Genomic DNA, 19,028 nt, shown 5'->3' on the forward strand with positions numbered 1-19,028 from the left:
CCTAACCCTGTGTCTCTCTCCCTCCCTAACCCTGTGTGTCTCTCTCCCTCCCTAACCCTGTGTGTCTCTCCCTCCCTAACCCTGTGTGTCTCTCTCCCTCCCTAACCCTGTGTGTCTCTCTCCCTCCCTAACCCTGTGTGTCTCTCTCCCTCCCTAACCCTGTGTCTCTCTCCCTCCCTAACCCTGTGTGTCTCTCTCCCTCCCTAACCCTGTGTGTCTCTCTCCCTCCCTAACCCTGTGTGTCTCTCTCCCTCCCTAACCCTGTGTGTCTCTCTCCTCCCTAACCCTGTGTCTCTCTCCCTCCCTAACCCTGTGTGCTCTCTCTCCCTCCCTAACCCTGTGTCTCTCTCCCTCCCTAACCCTGTGTGTCTCTCTCCCTCCCTAACCCTGTGTCTCTCTCCTCCCTAACCCTGTGTGTCTCTCTCCCTCCCTAACCCTGTGTCTCTCTCCCTCCCTAACCCTGTGTGTCTCTCTCCCTCCCTAACCCTGTGTGTGTCTCTCTCCCTCCCTAACCCTGTGTGTGTGTGTGTCTCTCTCCCTCCCTAACCCTGTGTCTCTCTCTCCCTCCCTAACCCTGTGTGTCTCTCCCTCCCTAACCCTGTGTCTCTCTCCCTCCCTAACCCTGTGTGTCTCTCTCCCTCCCTAACCCTGTGTGTCTCTCCCTCCCTAACCCTGTGTGTCTCTCTCTCCCTCCCCTAACCCTGTGTGTCTCTCTCCCTCCCTAACCCTGTGTCTCTCTCTCCCTAACCCTGTGTGTCTCTCTCCCTCCCTAACCCTGTGTCTCTCTCCCTCCCTAACCCTGTGTCTCTCTCCCTCCCTAACCCTGTGTCTCTCTCCCTCCCTAACCCTGTGTCTCTCTCCCTCCCTAACCCTGTGTGTGTCTCTCTCCCTCCCCTAACCCTGTGTCTCTCTCCCTCCCTAACCCTGTGTCTCTCTCCCTCCCCTAACCCTGTGTGTCTCTCTCCCTCCCCTAACCCTGTGTGTCTCTCTCCCTCCCTAACCCTGTGTGTCTCTCTCCCTCCCTAACCCTGTGTCTCTCTCCCTCCCTAACCCTGTGTGTCTCTCTCCCTCCCTAACCCTGTGTGTCTCTCTCCCTCCCTAACCCTGTGTGTGTCTCTCTCCCTCCCTAACCCTGTGTGTGTCTCTCTCCCTCCCTAACCCTGTGTGTCTCTCTCCCTCCCTAACCCTGTGTGTGTCTCTCTCCCTCCCTAACCCTGTGTGTCTCTCTCCCTCCCTAACCCTGTGTGTCTCTCTCCCTCCCTAACCCTGTGTGTCTCTCTCCCTCCCTAACCCTGTGTCTCTCTCCCTCCCTAACCCTGTGTGTCTCTCCCTCCCCTAACCCTGTGTGTGTCTCCCTCCCTACCCCTGTGTGTCTCTCTCTCCCTCCCTAACCCTGTGTGTGTCTCTCTCCCTCTCTCTGTGCGTGACTCTGTGTGTGTGTGTGTGTCTCTCTTCCTCTGTGTGTGTCTCTGTGTTACAGGAGACCGACTGGAAGGTGTTGAAGCTGGTGCTAGATAAGATGTCCTGGACCCTGCAGTATAAAGTCCTGCTGCTGTCCTCTCCCTGCAGCATAGACCAGCTCTGCTCTACACTCTGTGTTATGGTACACACTGTTACAGGTTTTGGTTTTTCCATCTATGTTTTGAGGTTGGACGTTAGCACGTTAGGGCGCACTGATTGATGTCACCTCGTCAGTCATTATGTGTTACACCTGTGCTTGTTGCCAGCTGGTTAGTCGGAAGGTTTTTCACCTGTGCGGGCCCAGGTGCTATTTAAGAGTGGCTGACCCAGTGCTCCAGTTGTCTTGATAGATGGAGGGTTAACACCTTTAGTTGTATTGATAGATGGAGGGTTAACACCTTCAGTTGTCTTGATAGATGGAGGGTTAACACCTTTAGTTGTCTTGATAGATGGAGGGTTAACACCTTTAGTTGTCTTGATAGATGTGGAGGGTTAACACCTTTAGTTGTCTTGATAGATGTGGAGGGTTAACACCTTTAGTTGTCTTGATAGATGGAGGGTTAACACCTTTAGTTGTCTTGATAGATGGAGGGTTAACACCTTCAGTTGTCTTGATAGATGGAGGGTTAACACCTTTAGTTGTCTTGATAGATGTGGAGGGTTAACACCTTTAGTTGTCTTGATAGATGGAGGGTTAACACCTTTAGTTGTCTTGATAGATGGAGGGTTAACACCTTTAGTTGTCTTGATAGATGTGGAGGGTTAACACCTTTAGTTGTCTTGATAGATGTGGAGGGTTAACACCTTTAGTTGTCTTGATAGATGTGGAGGGTTAACACCTTTAGTTGTCTTGATAGATGTGGAGGGTTAACACCTTTAGTTGTCTTGATAGATGTGGAGGGTTAACACTTTTAGTTGTCTTGATAGATGGAGGGTTAACACCTTTAGTTGTCTTGATAGATGTGGAGGGTTAACACCTTTAGTTGTCTTGATAGATGGAGGGTTAACGCCTTTAGTTGTCTTGATAGATGGAGGGTTAACACCTTTAGTTGTCTTGATAGATGGAGGGTTAACACCTTTAGTTGTCTTGATAGATGGAGGGTTAACACCTTTAGTTGTCTTGATAGATGGAGGGTTAACACCTTTAGTTGTCTTGATAGATGGAGGGTTAACACCTTTAGTTGTCTTGATAGATGTGGAGGGTTAACACCTTTAGTTGTCTTGATAGATGGAGGGTTAACTCCTTTAGTTGTCTTGATAGATGGAGGGTTAACACCTTTAGTTGTCTTGATAGATGGAGGGTTAACGCCTTTAGTTGTCTTGATAGAAGGAGGGTTAACACCTTTAGTTGTCTTGATAGATGGAGGGTTAACACCTTTAGTTGTCTTGATAGATGGAGGGTTAACACCTTTAGTTGTCTCTCCCTATTTTTGATTTCTGGACGAACAATCCTTTATCTGATTTCCCTGATTTGGTCTTGCTCCACTTTGTGGTTTGCTTCCTGTCTTTAAGTTTGGTGTGTTTTTTTTTCTTCTTTTGTTTGCCTCTTCTTGGGCAAATTTAGTGGGTCTCATGGTGGGTGTCTTTTAGGTCCCAGTTGTTGTTGCTAGTCAACTTTCTGTGGACTACCCCATGAGTGTCTTTCAGAACCCCTCCTAAAACCCCACCTGTTTCGTTTAGGTTGTTGGTCAGTGTTAGTTCCCCCTTCTGTTTGAGATACATTATTTGGTTTTCTTGGTGGGGAATGTAACAACACATTATTGTCACTTAGGTCTCTCTCTGACGCTGTGGATTTGTGCCTGTGTGTTTGTGTGTCTCTGTCTCTCTCTGTCTCTCCCTCTGTCTCTCTCTGTCTAGGTAACAGACCGTCTTATCTCAGAGCGTCTGAAGAAGACTCCAGATGGTTTCAGTCGTACTGACGTCCAGCTGGCTGTAGTGCCTGTTCTCACAGCTATCACATCATACCACAACTACCTAGAACAGGCCAGACAGGTACACAAGCACACACACTGAAATATGCAACGAAAACATTGTTTTCATGAAGGCAAAGAGCGTATTTTCATTAGAAGCATTAGTCTACTTAGTTACATTTTTAACAAAAGCCTGCCCAAACAGATGGCAAAACATTAACACCTGCCAAATGCGGGTAACTTGGTTAAAAGGGGAAGAATTGTAGCTTTCTAGTGCTGTTAACTGTATGTCTCAACTCCCACTATTAAGGGAAGAAACGGTGAGTCGCAGCGTTTGCAGTCCTTCATTTAGCAAACACCTCAACTCAAGCAACTGTTTTTCCAGTTTAGACAGAGAATATAAACATTATATTTAGTTATGATTAATATTTAGTTCATATTTAGTTGTCTACTGTGCTACTAGCTCCAGTGTGCTAGCTAGCCAGTGTGTTTACATTTTCATTCATTTTCCATGAGAAAAAGGCTTGTGGAAAAGCATCTTTCTTGCGGCTCTCATCATTAAAGGGATAGTTCACTAAAATGACAGTTGAATCTTTTTTTCACTTGGCTACTATTAGGCTGCTGTAGAGGTTTTCTGTGGTTTTACTGGTTTTCCAGGGTCTATATGCAACATCACTTTTTTTTAGGGCCAGTAAAAAGTCTGAGTGGCTGGTGAATATATTTTTGAAATCAGTAAATACTATGGCTGGTTCACCATAAAGTACATTTCATGAGCCTATGTTTGAGTGAAAGACAATTCCATTGATGGCATTTGCGGGTGTAGGCCTAACAGAAAATAAAACATTTGGGCTTGTGCCTTTTGAGAGCTTAATGTCAACCCCTGAACATACATAATATTATCATTGTTCTCTCTCTCTCCTCTGTTCTCTCTCTCCCTACCTTCATCTCTCAGAGGGAGTTGGTTCAGTGTTTGGAGACAGGGCTGATATACCGCTGTGCCAAGCAGTGTGTGGTTGCCCTGACAATGTGCACCGTGGAGATGCCTGACATCATGATTAAACTCCTCCCCGCCCTCATCGTCAAGCTGACGCACATCTCGGCGACCGTCGCCATGGCGTCACCCATGCTGGAATTCCTGTCCAGTGAGAACACACCCTCATTTTCCCGCCCTGATAGATATAAGCCAATCAGAGAGCAGGATCTGTATATACAGGAAGTTAGATCAGCCAATGAATGTGTGAAGGATTCTTCATATTTCACTTCCTAATTCATGTTAGATAATGTTTACATATGGGAAACACACCTAATATACCTCACACAGTCATGTTATATACTTTACAGTGTCTTTACAGTGAAGATAACTCAGTGATCCAATTACATCCTTACCTGTTGATGATGGTGTCACATGGCAAGGTTAGATTATGTCATGCTATCTCTGTGTGTGTGTGTATCGTAGCTCTGGTGCGGCTGCCCCATCTCTATGCTAACTTCGTAGCAGAGCAGTACGTCAGTGTGTTCGCCATCTCCCTGCCCTACACCAACCCCTCCAAGTGAGTACGCACACACACTCAACACGTACGTATGCACGCACGCACGCTCACAAACACTCTCACTCTCTTTCTCTACCTCCCTCACACTCTCTCCCTCCCTCCTCTCTCTACCACCATCCTTTTCACTCTCTCCCTCTCTCTCTCTCTCCCTCCTCCTCTCTCTCCAGGTTTAACCAGTACATTGTGTCGTTGGCTCACCATGTCATCTCCATGTGGTTTATCCTCCTCTCTCTCCAGGTTTAACCAGTACATTGTGTCGTTGGCTCACCATGTCATCTCCATGTGGTTTATCCTCCTCTCTCTCCAGGTTTAACCAGTACATTGTATCGTTGGCTCACCATGTCATCTCCATGTGGTTTATCCTCCTCTCTCCAGGTTTAACCAGTACGTTGTGTCGTTGGCTCACCATGTCATCTCCATGTGGTTTATCCTCCTCTCTCCAGGTTTAACCAGTACATTGTGTCGTTGGCTCACCATGTCATCTCCATGTGGTTTATCCTCCTCTCTCTCCAGGTTTAACCAGTACATTGTGTCGTTGGCTCACCATGTCATCTCCATGTGGTTTATCCGCTGCAGACTCACCTTCAGAAAGGACTTTGTGCAGTACATCACCAAGGTAGGTGTGTGTTCTGTGTTTCCACGTGTGTAATAGTCTCCCTGTTTCCTGAGTCATTTTTGTTGTAACCACTCCCTCCTCCTTTCTACTGTCTCTGTCTCTCTCTCGCCCCCCCTCTCTCCAGGGTCTGCGCTCCAATGCTCTGATGCCGTTTGATGACACCCACGACACCCAGAGCAGCTTCCGCGCTCGCAGCACCAGCCTCAATGAGAGGCCCAAGAGGTACACACACACACACACTATACACACACACACACACACACACACACACACACACTATACACACACACACACTACACACACGGCCGGGTCACATGACTGCTCATTGTAGATCTTGTGACTGCATGCCCCGTACAGGAGGTTGGTGTTGTCAGGGTAACACAGGACTCAGCATGACTGTCGTTGTTGTGGTGTGATGGTTGTTATGGTTTCCCACAGGTTGCTATGGTGATAATTTCTCTGTGTTTTGGTCGTTTGTTTTTTGTTGGTAAATATTTTCTGTTGGTTGTTGTTGTCTCAAGTCCACTCATTCACATTATTACCACAACATACACAAAGAGGTCGAAGAGAGGAGTGTGGGTCTTTCTCGCTCTGTCTCTCTCTCGCTCTGTCTCTCTCTCGCTCTGTCTCTCTCTCGCTCTGTCTCTCTCTCGCGCTCTCTCTCTCTCTCTCTCGCTCTCTCTCGTGTCAGTGACTAATGACTTCAGTAAAATTGTCACCGTACACACACACACACACACACTCTCTCTCTGTTTAAAGGGAGTTTTTCTCAGCAGGGCAGCTGTTTTGACTGAGATCTATTAAAGAGACGCTCAGAGAAATAATCCCCCAAATCATCTTATAAAACCACATGATAAAATACTTATAAAATCATCTTATAAAATCACGTTATAAAATATCCTGTCTTAGAATAATAACAAAAGTGACTTCCTTAACCCCCGTTCCACCTAAATCCCACCCCCTACCCATAACCAGGCCACCCTAACGGTCCCTTGGAGTGTCAATCAAAAGCCCCGGCTAACCAGCTTGGAGTTCTGTCATAATCAAGTCCTGACCTAACTGACATCGTCTAGAATCGCTCTTTTTAATTCTGTGAGCAAGTTGACTTCATGCACCAATGTTGACGATGGACTTGGGGCCCAACCCTCAATCCAGACCCCCTAACCCTGTACTGACCCCCACCGTCCCAGACCCCCTAACCCTGTACTGACCCCCACCGTCCCAGACCCCCTAACCCTGTACTGACCCCCACCGTCCCAGACCCTGTACTGACCCCTACCCCACCGTCCCAGACCCCCTAACCCTGTACTGACCCCCACCGTCCCAGACCCCCTAACCCTGTACTGACCCCTACCCCACCGTCCCAGACCCCCTAACCCTGTACTGACCCCCACCGTCCCAGACCCCCTAACCCTGTCCTGACCCCCACCGTCCCAGATCCTGTACTGACCCCTACCCCACCGTCCTAGACCCCCTAACCCTGTACTGACCCCCACCGTCCCAGACCCCCTAACCCTGTACTGACCCCCACCATCCCAGACCCCCTAACCCTGTACTGACCCCCACCGTCCCAGACCCCCTAACCCTGTACTGACCCCCTAACCCTGTACTGACCCCCATCGTCCCAGACCCTGTACTGACCCCTACCCCACCGTCCCAGACCCCCTAACCCTGTACTGACCCCCACCGTCCCAGACCCTGTACTGACCCCCACCGTCCCAGACCCCCTAACCCTGTACTGACCCCCACCGTCCCAGACCCCCTAACCCTGTCCTGACCCCCACCTAACCTTCCCAGACCCCCTAACCCTGTCCTGACCCCCACCCAACCTTCCCAGACCCCCTAACCCTGTCCTGACTCCCACATAACCTTCCCAGACCCCCTAACCCTGTCCTGACCCCCACCCAACCTCCCCAGACCCCCTAACCCTGTCCTGACCCCCACCCAACCTCCCCAGACCCCCTAACCCTGTCCTGACCCCCACCCAACCTTCCCAGACCCCCTAACCCTGTCCTGACCCCCACCCAACCTCCCCAGACCCCCTAACCCTGTCCTGACCCCCACCCAACCTCCCCAGACCCCCTAACCCTGTCCTGACCCCCCACCCAACCTTCCCAGACCCCCTAACCCTGTCCTGACCCCCACCCAACCTCCCCCAGACCCCCTAACCCTGTCCTGACCCCCACCCAACCTTCCCAGACCCCCTAACCCTGTCCTGACCCCCACCCAACCTCCCCAGACCCCCTAACCCTGTCCTGACCCCCACCCAACCTTCCCAGACCCCCTAACCCTGTCCTGACCCCCACCCAACCTCCCCAGACCCCCTAACCCTGTCCTGACCCCCACCCAACCTTCCCAGACCCCCTAACCCTGTCCTGACCCCCACCCAACCTTCCCAGACCCCCTAACCCTGTCCTGACCCCCACCCAACCTCCCCAGACCCCCTAACCCTGTCCTGACCCCCACCCAACCTCCCCAGACCCCCTAACCCTGTCCTGACCCCCCACCCAACCTTCCCAGACCCCCTAACCCTGTCCTGACCCCCACCCAACCTTCCCAGACCCCCTAACCCTGTCCTGACCCCCACCCAACCTCCCCCAGACCCCCTAACCCTGTCCTGACCCCCACCCAACCTTCCCAGACCCCTAACCCTGTCCTGACCCCCACCCAACCTTCCCAGACCCCCTAACCCTGTCCTGACCCCCACCCAACCTTCCCAGACCCCCTAACCCTGTCCTGACCCCCACCCAACCTTCCCAGACCCCCTAACCCTGTCCTGCTCCTGTGTATACTTACTGTAGCTACTGTGCCTCTGTAGGAGTTGGAGAGATGCATGTCAGGTCTAAAAACAGATCTAAGATGGCTGTATAATAATAAAGGGAGAATTGTACCAGGGTCCCTTTTGAGGTTGTAGGTATTTTGATAAAGTAATGAACGTTTAAAAAAACAATGCAGTTAGGCTATCATTAGAATATTCTCACATTAAACATAGTTTCTCCTGTAACTTCACCTTTCCAGTAGTTACAGAATCCAACTATGTCTTAGAGTTGTAGATGGACAATGTGTCGCAGTACATAAGACCTCAGTTTGTAGTTAAAGAGTAGATCATGTTTTCATGATTTATTGGTTCTTGTGTTTAGATCAGGCATGCTCTGCTCCAAACCCTGCTTTATCCTACACATTTCTTTCAGTTAGTTCTATCATTTGTTGTGTTTAATCTCTTCCTTACACCTTGTTGTGTTGATTGTTGGTGTTTTGTATTAACCCTCCTCGGACCATGTTGATCTTTTGAGTTGGTTGTTTCAGCTGTTGTGTTGATTGTTTTAACCCCTCCGACCCTGCTCTGAGTCCATCCTCTATAACAGATCAATGCGTCCCAAATGGCGCCCTATTCCCTTTATAGTGCACTACTTCTGACCCATATAGGGCATAGGGCGCCATTTGGGACGCATCCTCAGTCATAACAACGTGGGCGTCTCCTCTTGCTGCTTAATGTGATGATGTCTCATTTTCTTTCAGGAATAGTTTGTTGTTTTTGTTGTGAAAAAGCCGACGCTGTTTATCTCCCTACTGCTTTATGGTTGTTCCTTCCTTCCTTCCTTCCTTCCTTCCTTCCTTCCTCCCTCCCTCCTTCCTTCCTTCCTTCCTTCCTTCCTTCCTTCCTTCCTTTCTTATTTTTCTCTTCGTATTTGTCCGGTTCATAGTGTTCACTGCTGTTAATTTTCTCAAATTGTTTTTGTTTGTTTGTTTGTTTTTGTTTACTCTTTGGCTGTTTTGACCCCTCCCCCCTCCCCTCCTCTGACTGGGCGCTGCGTTGTGGGCGTGGTTTCGGGGGGGTCGGCGACACCCTGGATCCCTCCATTGCAATTGGCACTCTCTCTTCTGCTCGCCCCCTGACCTTCGCCCTCTGACCCTTTGACCTTCGTGCCTCCCCTTGCCCCTCATCCTTCCGTGACGTGTGTCCGTTGGTCACCTGGTGGTCGTGCGGGGCCGTTTTGACGTGACGGGCAACATTTCCTGAATTCCATTTCCTGTTGGCCGTTACCTCTCTCCCTGTCCCTCTTGCCAACAACCAATCCCACCCACCCCCTTGCCCACACACACTAACCCCCCCATCCCCCACCCTCCACTCCTGCCACGTTGCCATGGTCCCCAGTCTACGGGCAGCCAAAATGGCAAAGGCTCACCACCAGCAGCAGCAGGCGTCATTGGCAATGGCAGCAGGTGTAGCGGCGAGTACCGGCTCACCCGTTAAAGAGCTGAGAGATCTGTCGGCCATGGACGCCTTCCGCTCCCGAAGCATCAGCGTCTCCGACCACGCGGTGCGCAGGTAGAGAGCACTCTGGGTAACCAGGAAATAAAACCCAGAAAATACAATTTCCTGCTTCCGTTGGGGGGGCGGGGCTTGGTGGGGGCGGGAGCCATTGTCATGAGAACCGGCGGGCGGTTGCCAGGGAAACCTGGGTTGTGCGGCGGTTGCATGCTGGAGGAGGGTTTATTTGTTGTTTGTTTTTTTGGGCTGCAATTTTAATTATATTTAAAAAAATGTTTACTACATTTGACTTATTTTGCTGCATGCAGTTTGTGCTTCCGAAAACATCTAGATTTCTGTGAATGTTTTTCTGTTTGAGTTAATCCCGTTTTGGCTTCTTTTCTTTCTCTGATGCTTTAGTTTGTTATGAATAGTTGTTTTGGTTTGTTTTGGTTGTGGTGTTTGCTGGGTGTTGCTGTGCTGACTGGATTTAATTTACCCAACTGACTGATGAATGGCTGGAGAAAAACAGTGTACTGAGACAAGACTGACAGCCACTGCAACCAATGTTTGGCTTTCCCTCTTCTCTGTGGGAGGGGACTAATGCGCTATGGGCCAATGAGAATTCAGGCTCACACACAACACACATGCTTTGCACGCTGCCTGCGCAGTTTTCTTTTGCATTCCATTTGTTTGACCCACAGATGCTTGAACAGTGTTCAGCTACCTTCGCTGATATACAACCATCTGTCTGTTTGTGGGATGTTGGGGTTCGTTGATGACCAGGGTTGCAAAATTCCGGTAACTTTCCCAGAATTCCCAGGTTTTTCAAGAAATCCCGGTTGGAAAATTCCTGGATTTCCCAATCATTCCTTCCAGATTCCAGGAATATTCCAACCGGGATTTCTGGAAAAAACTGGGAATTTGGGGAAAGTTACCAGAATTGTGCAACCCTATTAATGACTGGGTTTGGAGTTTTGTGATGTCTATCTCTCTCCAACTGACTCAAACAATGACTCCTGCCATGCACCAAACCACTACACATACTTACCTAGCAGCTTGACTGTGAGAGTGACTGACTGAGTGAATAAAATTGATCAGACATTGCAGTCCGTGGTGGTTAGATAATGTTTAATCACTTCCCTCTCTTCGTCTCTGTGTTCTTCTCAAACCCATAGGCGTCCATAGGTTGCTATGGAGCGGTCTGTCAGATAGCGAATTAGCTCCGCTGACACTCAACTTGGCAGCTGTCAAATACTAGCCTGAGTGCCAGTCTGTGTTGTCACGGTAACTCATTGTCATGCCAATGAGCAATGGAGTTGGCAAGAGCACAAACAGATCTGGGACCAGGCTACTCAAGTACTCGTTTTAATCAAAATTGTCCCAAGGAGGCGGAGGAAGAAGTGCATAGCTTTCTAGTCCCTGTTACAGAGACTTATATTGTTTAGTGGAATCTGTATGACGGTCGGTACTACTCCTGACCAGCAGGGGACAGGAGACTGTCAGTAGAGTAGAGTCTGAATACAGCCTGAGGAGCTCCCCCCACACACACACTGATCCAAGGCCAGTTTTGTGTTTCCCCTCTAATGGTTAGGGATAGGATTGGGGCAAGCTGATCCTAGATCTGTGCCTATGAGAAAGTACAGTATTTGAGATTCCTCAAACAGAAGGTCTAACAGACTCACCTCAGTGTGTGACTATGGCTTACGTCCCAAATGGTACCCAATTCTCTTCATAGTGCACTACCTTTGACCAGAGCCCTATGGGGTTCCCTATGGGCCCTGGTCAAAGGTAGTGCACTACATAGGGAATAGGGTGCCATTTGGGACTCGACCACAGACTTAGTGCCTCAGCGGTACCTGCTAGCTACAGGTGTTCTGCCTGCCTTCCACTAGTGGTCTGCTTTCTTACACACAAATGCACACACACACACTCCTACTAGCAACAGGGAGTCGGTCAGCCCTATTCAACTGTTTTTAACTTAGCTTTAACTGCCATTCAAGGAATCTTTCATTTCATTTTAACAGTGCCCCCCTCCTCGCTCTCCTTAGTCCGTACCTCTTAACTCCAAAGCGACAGTCAGACAGCTTTTTTTGTTGTTGAAAACATTCAAAGCAAAGTTTTGAACTTTTGTCTTTTTAGCTAATAAAGGTATGCCTAAATGCTTTTGGCACAGCGCAGGTATCAAGACAGGTTTTGTCTGTCCTTCAATGGAACACGTCAAATGTGTTTAAGTTCAACACAACAGAGCATTTCCTCTTTATTTGTTTGAACACAGAGAGAGAGTGGGCGGAGAGAGAGAGAGAGAAGGTTGTGGAAAAACCCAATCGGACACAGCCACTGCTGCAATGCTGATCTATGTTGAAAGAGCTGTTGTTGTGATGGCTGGCTGGATAAACTGATGTTACATAACACTACGGCCATGTCTCATTCCAAAAGGCTCGCTGCCTCCCTCCTCAAGAGGCAGCGTCCTTATGGATTGAGGCACAGCCCAGTAATAACAGATAAGAGACTGACACAGAACCCTACTGAATGGTGGACGCCTTCCCTCAGACTCTATGTAGTCCTGCTTTAAGGGGTTTAGGGTTTAGGGTACTGGAATTCATGATGGGACCGTCACTACGTCCCAAATGGCACCTTATATCTCATCCCTGGTCAAGGTAGAGCCCTGTGTAGGGAATAGGGTTCCAGACTTTATCTTACGCTAAACCATGGACTTCATGTTCAATATGACCAGGTTAAGGTGATAATCACACTGTAATGATGTGCTCCCCAAAAGACTACCTGAAGGACGGTACCGATCTGGTGAGATAAGAGAAAGATGTTCTTGGTCATTTTGTGGTCATGGCGGTCTGAATGGGTGTCCACCAGAGCAGCTGGGTCAGTGCGGCCGGGTCAAGGGTCAATTAAGGGTTGAACACTCTGCTTGCTGTGTACACTGTGCTGCTGGGTAATGCTGGTCACAAACTGGGACTTGGTCTGAGGTAGCGATAGCATTAGCAGTAGCGATAGCATTAGCAGTAGCGATAGCAATAGCATTAACAATAGTGCTGGCAGTAGTGATAGCGTTAGCGATAGTGATAGCATTAGGGAGAGCGAGCTGCAGTGTCTACATGCTTTTGTTTCAGTTCCGCACTAATGCACCTGATTTTAAATAATCATGGTCTGGATTTAATATCATAGTTAGTGAGTTATTTGGCCCAGCTCTAATCAGGTGTGTTAATGTTGGGTTGATGCCATTTGAGACACAGACAATGCGTTTTTATATTCTGTTACACAAGACGGACAGAACTGATGCAGGTAGAGGGAAAATAACTTCTAGAGGGATGAGCCACTTACAGAGAACGAAGGAAGGAAGAAAGAAGGAATGCTCTTCTCCTCCTCTTCTCCTCTCCTTCTCTCTTCTCTTCTTCTTCTCCTCTCCTCTTCTTCACCTCCTCTCCTCCGTCTCCTGCGTCACTCTCACTTGTGGCTTCCTCTACAGGGCTATGGTTATGTCATCCTCTCTCCATCTCTCCATCCTATCTCCATCTCTCCATCCTCTCTCCATCCTATCTCCATCTCTCCATCCTCTCTCCATCTCTCCATCCTCTCTCCATCTCTCCATCCTCTCTCCATCATCTCTCCGTCCTATCTCCATCTCTCCATCCTATCTCCATCTCTCCATCCTCTCTCCATCTCTCCATCCTCTCTCCATCTCTCCATCCTCTCTCCATCTCTCCATCCTCTCTCCATCATCTCTCCATCATCTCTCCGTCCTATCTCCATCTCTCCATCCTCTCTCCATCTCTCCATCCTCTCTCCATCTCTCCATCCTCTCTCCATCATCTCTCCGTCCTATCTCCATCTCTCCATCCTATCTTCATCCCCCTTTCTTTTATCCCTGCTACTGTCTCAGTGTTTGGGCTGAAGGATCACATGTTTAAAGTCTTGGTGATTTAAACAGACAGACAGGCAGGCAGGGAGACAGCCAGTTTGAATGATTTACATTAGTTTACAACACATACAGAGAGACTTCTCAATATCTAGTATATCATGTAGATATCTTTCATGTAGACGTGTGGACATAGAGGCTGCATTTATTTGTGTTTAATCCGTAAGATTACTTCCTAACTAGATTCTGTTGTAGTTTGGATGGTGTTTGTCTGAACTCTTGGTTCCTACATCAAACCCATTCACTGTAGTCATTGCATTCCTCTTGAAGACAGGTATAACTTTGCCTTGGTCTCGTGTCTCGTTGTCCTACAGAACAGAACAGTAGCTGTGTGTTCCGTTAGAGGTGTTCCAATAGTTCTGATTTCCCCTGGTGGAGAGGGGGTGGCAGTGGTTACCGTGGTTACTGAGATGCCAATGGGGTCTCCACAGATGAATGCTGGGAGATTTAGATCAGGGGGGCTATTACAATACACAGCACACAGAACAGTTCCCCTGGCCCTCGGTTCTGAGTAGCATGTTGTTCTAGTATTCTCTGTCCCTCAACATAGAAGCGCCTCATCTTCCTCTATCTCTGAAACCAGCTGTGGTTCCTGTGTCTTTGTAGATGGGGACACACTGTCAGCAGTAAGCACTTCAGATTCACAGAGGGAACAGATGACAGATCATTTCAAACGCCCAGGCTTCTGCTACAGTTACTCATACCAAGTCCCAGCTCATTTGTGTGTGAGAGCGAGAGATATTTGCTTATCTGTGTTTGCTTACATCAGCGGTGTACACCTGAGTGAAAGGTAAAAGCCAGGCTGTGTGTGAGAGAGAGATAATGCATTGCTGTGTGTGTGTGAGAGATAATGCATTGCTGCGTGTGTGTGAGAGATAATGCATTGCTGCGTGTGTGTGAGAGATAATGCATTGCTGCGTGTGTGTGTGAGAGATAATGCATTGCTGCGTGTGTGTGTGATTCCGAGATTGCATGCCTTCCTCTCTGTGTGTGTCAGTGGAGGCTGCTGAGGGGAGGACGGCTCATAATAACGGTTGGAATGGAGTGTAATGGTTGGAATGGAGTGAATGGTATCAAACACATTTTGATACCATTCCATTGGCTCCATTCCAGACATTATTATGAGCCGTCGTCCCCTCAGCAGGCTCCACTGGTGTACAGTGGGGAAAAAAAGTATTTAGTCAGCCACCAATTGTGCAAGTTCTCCCACTTAAAAAGATGAGAGAGGCCTGTAATTTTCATCATAGGTACACGTCAACTATGACAGACAAAATGAGGGGAAAAAAATCCAGAAAATCACATTGTAGGATTTTTAATGAATTTATTTGCAAATTATGGTGGAAAATAAGTATTTGGTCAATAACAAAAGTTTCTCAATACTTTGTTATATACCCTTTGTTGGCAATGACACAGGTCAAACGTTTTCTGTAAATCTTCACAAGGTTTTCACACACTGTTGCTGGTATTTTGGCCCATTCCTCCATGCAGATCTCCTCTAGAGCAGTGATGTTTTGGGGCTGTCGCTGGGCAACACAGATTTTCAACTCCCTCCAAAGATTTTCTATGGGGTTGAGATCTGGAGACTGGCTAGGCCACTCCAGGACCTTGAAATGCTTCTTACGAAGCCACTCCTTCGTTGCACGGGCGGTGTGTTTGGGATCATTGTCATGCTGAAAGACCCAGCCACGTTTCATCTTCAATGCCCTTGCTGATGGAAGGAGGTTTTCACTCAAAATCTCACGATACATGGCCCCATTCATTCTTTCCTTTTACACGGATCAGTCGTCCTGGTCCCTTTGCAGAAAAACAGCCCCAAAGCATGATGTTTCCACCCCCATGCTTCACATTAGGTATGGTGTTCTTTGGATGCAACTCAGCATTCTTTGTCCTCCAAACACGACGAGTTGAGTTTTTACCAAAAAGTTATATTTTGGTTTCATCTGACCATATGCCATTCTCCCAATCCTCTTCTGGATCATCCAAATGCACTCTAGCAAACTTCAGACGGGCCTGGACATGTACTGGCTTAAGCAGGGGGACACGTCTGGCACTGCAGGATTTGAGTCCCTGGCGGCGTAGTGTGTTACTGATGGTAGGCTTTGTTACTTTGGTCCCAGCTCTCTGCAGGTCATTCACTAGGCCCCCCCGTGTGGTTCTGGGATTTTTGCTCACCGTTCTTGTGATCATTTTGACCCCACGGGGTGAGATCTTGCGTGGAGCCCCAGATCGAGGGAGATTATCAGTGGTCTTGTATGTCTTCCATTTCCTAATAATTGCTCCCACAGTTGATTTCTTCAAACCAAGCTGCTTACCTATTGCAGATTCAGTCTTCCCAGCCTGGTGCAGGTCTACAATTTTGTTTCTGGTGTCCTTTGACAGCTCTTTGGTCTTGGCCAGAGTGGAGTTTGGAGTGTGACTGTTTGAGGTTGTGGACAGGTGTCTTTTATACTGATAACAAGTTCAAACAGGTGCCATTAATACAGGTAACGAGTGGAGGACAGAGGAGCCTCTTAAAGAAGAAGTTACAGGTCTGTGAGAGCCAGAAATCATGCTTGTTTGTAGGTGACCAAATACTTATTTTCCACCATAATTTGCAAATAAATTCATAAAAAACCTACAATGTGATTTTCAGGAAATTCTTTTCTCAATTTGTCTGTCATAATTGACGTGTACCTATGATGAAAATTCCAGGCCTCTCTCATCTTTTTAAGTGGGAGAACTTGCACAATTGGTGGCTGACTAAATACTTTTTTTCCCCCACTGTATGTGCGTGTCTCCCTCTCCCGTCTCTCTGACATGCTCTCTGGCGCCCCATGGCTGTAGGATGCAGACCTCCAGCACCACGTGTAGTCTGGGTTCTTCTGATGAGAACACTGTGACCCAGGCAGATGATGGGTTAAAGACTGTCCACCTGGAGTTAACTGAGACCTGTCTGGACATGATGGCTAGATACGTCTTCTCCAACTTCTCAGCCCTGCCCAAGAGGTACGGACGGGGGGGGACGGGGGTTAAAGCTGTGTTGACCACTGGATATTATATGCATTTATTAGTGAACTGTGGGTCTTCACTCTAGTCTTCATTATTCACACAATCAGAACGGGAAAAGGAGAAAAGGTTGCCTTATATGATTATCAATTGCCATAAGCCTTCAGAACTAAGTAGCCTTGACCCCTGACCCTTAACCTTTGACCCCCCCCCCCCTCCCCCCAGGTCTCCTATAGCAGAGTTCCTTCTAGCGGGGGGTCGCAGTATGACCTGGCTGGTGGGTAACAAGCTGATCACCATAACGACCAGCGGCGGGGTCAGAAGCCAGGCACTACTGGGAATGGACATGGTGGAGAGGCTGGGAGGAGGGGGAGAGATGAGCAGGTAACCACCCACACACACACACACACACACACACACGGTAACGCGCGCACACACACACACACACACACACACTCCTCAGTAATGTACTGTCTCTCTCCCGCCCCCTGTAGGTCAGACCCGTCCCTCCACACCCGTCAGACCAAAGAGGCTCCGGCCAAACTGGAGTCCCAGTCCAGTCAACAGCTCAACAGAGCCACACGCATCAGAGTACGATCCATGTCAGGTAGGAAGAGGATGTTCTCTCTGTCTCTCTCTGTCTCTCTCTCTCTCTCTCTCTCTCTCACACACACACATACACACTGACTTTCCCCACATTTTGTTAGCCTTAATCACATTTTTTTATACATTTATTTGTAAAAAAATAGTCTAGGTCCAAAAGGCTTCTCAACAGCTTCTACCCCCAAGCCATAAGACTCCTGAACAGCTAATCATGGCTACCCGGACTATTTTTACGAATTATCTTTGATCCCTGAAGACAGGGTCCTGAAAAAGGGACGTTTCTTTTTTTGCTGAGTTTTATATATATATATATATATATATATATATATATATATATATACACTACGTGACCAAAAGTATGTGGACACTTGCTCGTCGAACATCTCATTCCAAAATCATGGGTATTAATATGGAGTTGGTCCCCCCTTTGCAGCTATAACAGCCTCCACTCTTCTGGTAAGGCTTTCCACTAGATGTTGGAACATTGCTGGGGGGGCTTCCTTCCATTCAGCCACAAGAGCATTAGTGAGGTCGGGCACTGATGTTGGGCGATTAGACCTAGCTCGCAGTCGGCGTTCAAATTTATCCCAAAGGTGTTCAATGGGGTTGAGGTCAGGGCTCTGTGCAGGCCAGTCAAGTTCTTCCACACCGATCTTGACAAATCATTGCTGTATGGACCTCGCTTTGTGAATGGGGGCATTGCATGCTGAAAAAGGAAAGGGCCTTCCCCAAACTGTTGCCACAAAGTTGGAAGCACAGAATCATCTAGAATGTCATTGTATGCTGTAGTGTTAAGATTTCCCTTCACTGGAACTAAGGGGCCTAGCCTGAACCATGAAAAACAGACCAAGAACATTATTCCTCCTCCACCAAACTTTATGCATTGGGGCAGGTAGCGTTCTCCTGGCATCCGCCAAACCCAGAATCATCTGTCGGACTGCCAGATGGTGAAGCGTGATTCATCACTCCAGAGAACACGTTTCCACTGCTCCAGAGTCCAATTGCGGCAAGCTTTATACCACTCCAGACGATGCTTGGCATTGCGCATGGTGATCTTAGGCTTGTGTGCGGCTGCTCGGCCATGGAAACCCATTTCATGAAGCTCCCGACAAACAGTTATTGTGCTGACGTTGCTTCCAGAGGCAGTTTGGAACTCGGTAGAGAGTGTTGCGACCGAGGACAGACGATTTTTACGCGCTTCAGCACTTGGCGGTCCCGTTCTGTGAGCTTGTGTGGCCTATCACTTCGCGGCTGAGCCATTGTTGCTCCTGACGTTTCCACTTCACAATAACAGCACTTACAGTTGACCGGGGAAGCTCTAGCAGGGCAGACATTTGACTAACTGACTTGTTGGAAAGGTGCCATCCTATGACGGTGCCACGTTGAAGGTCACTGAGCTCCTCAGTAAGGCCATTCTACTGCCAATGTTTGTCTATGGAGATTGCATGGCTGCATGCTCGATTTTATACACCTGTCAGCAACGGGTGTGGCTGAAATAGCCGAATACACTAATTTGAAGGGGTGTCCATATACTTTTGTGTATATATAGCGTATCTATCTGTCTCTCTCTATCTAGGGATCCTGAGTGGCGCAGCGGTCTAAGGCACTGCATAGCAGTGCTAGAGGCGTCACTACAGACACAGGTTCAATCCCGGGCTGTATCACAACCGGCCGTGATCGGGAGTCCCATAGGGCGGCGCACAATTGGCCCAGCGCC

At 48.5% G+C, this 19,028-nt stretch overlaps 1 protein-coding gene across 1 annotated transcript in view; it reads left to right on the top strand.

Annotated features, from left to right (window-relative positions):
* Positions 1-19,028, top strand: part of tsc2 (TSC complex subunit 2) — a 46,994-nt gene that overhangs the window by 15,129 nt on the left and 12,837 nt on the right. Inside the window, exons 20-29 of the mRNA XM_045223639.1 lie at positions 1,481-1,603; positions 3,319-3,453; positions 4,324-4,513; positions 4,828-4,921; positions 5,435-5,537; positions 5,662-5,759; positions 9,694-9,867; positions 16,547-16,708; positions 16,934-17,092; positions 17,203-17,315. Of these exons, the coding sequence (XP_045079574.1) occupies positions 1,481-1,603; positions 3,319-3,453; positions 4,324-4,513; positions 4,828-4,921; positions 5,435-5,537; positions 5,662-5,759; positions 9,694-9,867; positions 16,547-16,708; positions 16,934-17,092; positions 17,203-17,315 (1,351 nt within the window). The remainder of the gene's footprint in view (positions 1-1,480; positions 1,604-3,318; positions 3,454-4,323; positions 4,514-4,827; positions 4,922-5,434; positions 5,538-5,661; positions 5,760-9,693; positions 9,868-16,546; positions 16,709-16,933; positions 17,093-17,202; positions 17,316-19,028) is intronic.

Source organism: Coregonus clupeaformis, chromosome 11 (assembly GCF_020615455.1).
Source record: "Coregonus clupeaformis isolate EN_2021a chromosome 11, ASM2061545v1, whole genome shotgun sequence".
NCBI classification, from domain to species: Eukaryota; Metazoa; Chordata; class Actinopteri; order Salmoniformes; family Salmonidae; genus Coregonus; species Coregonus clupeaformis.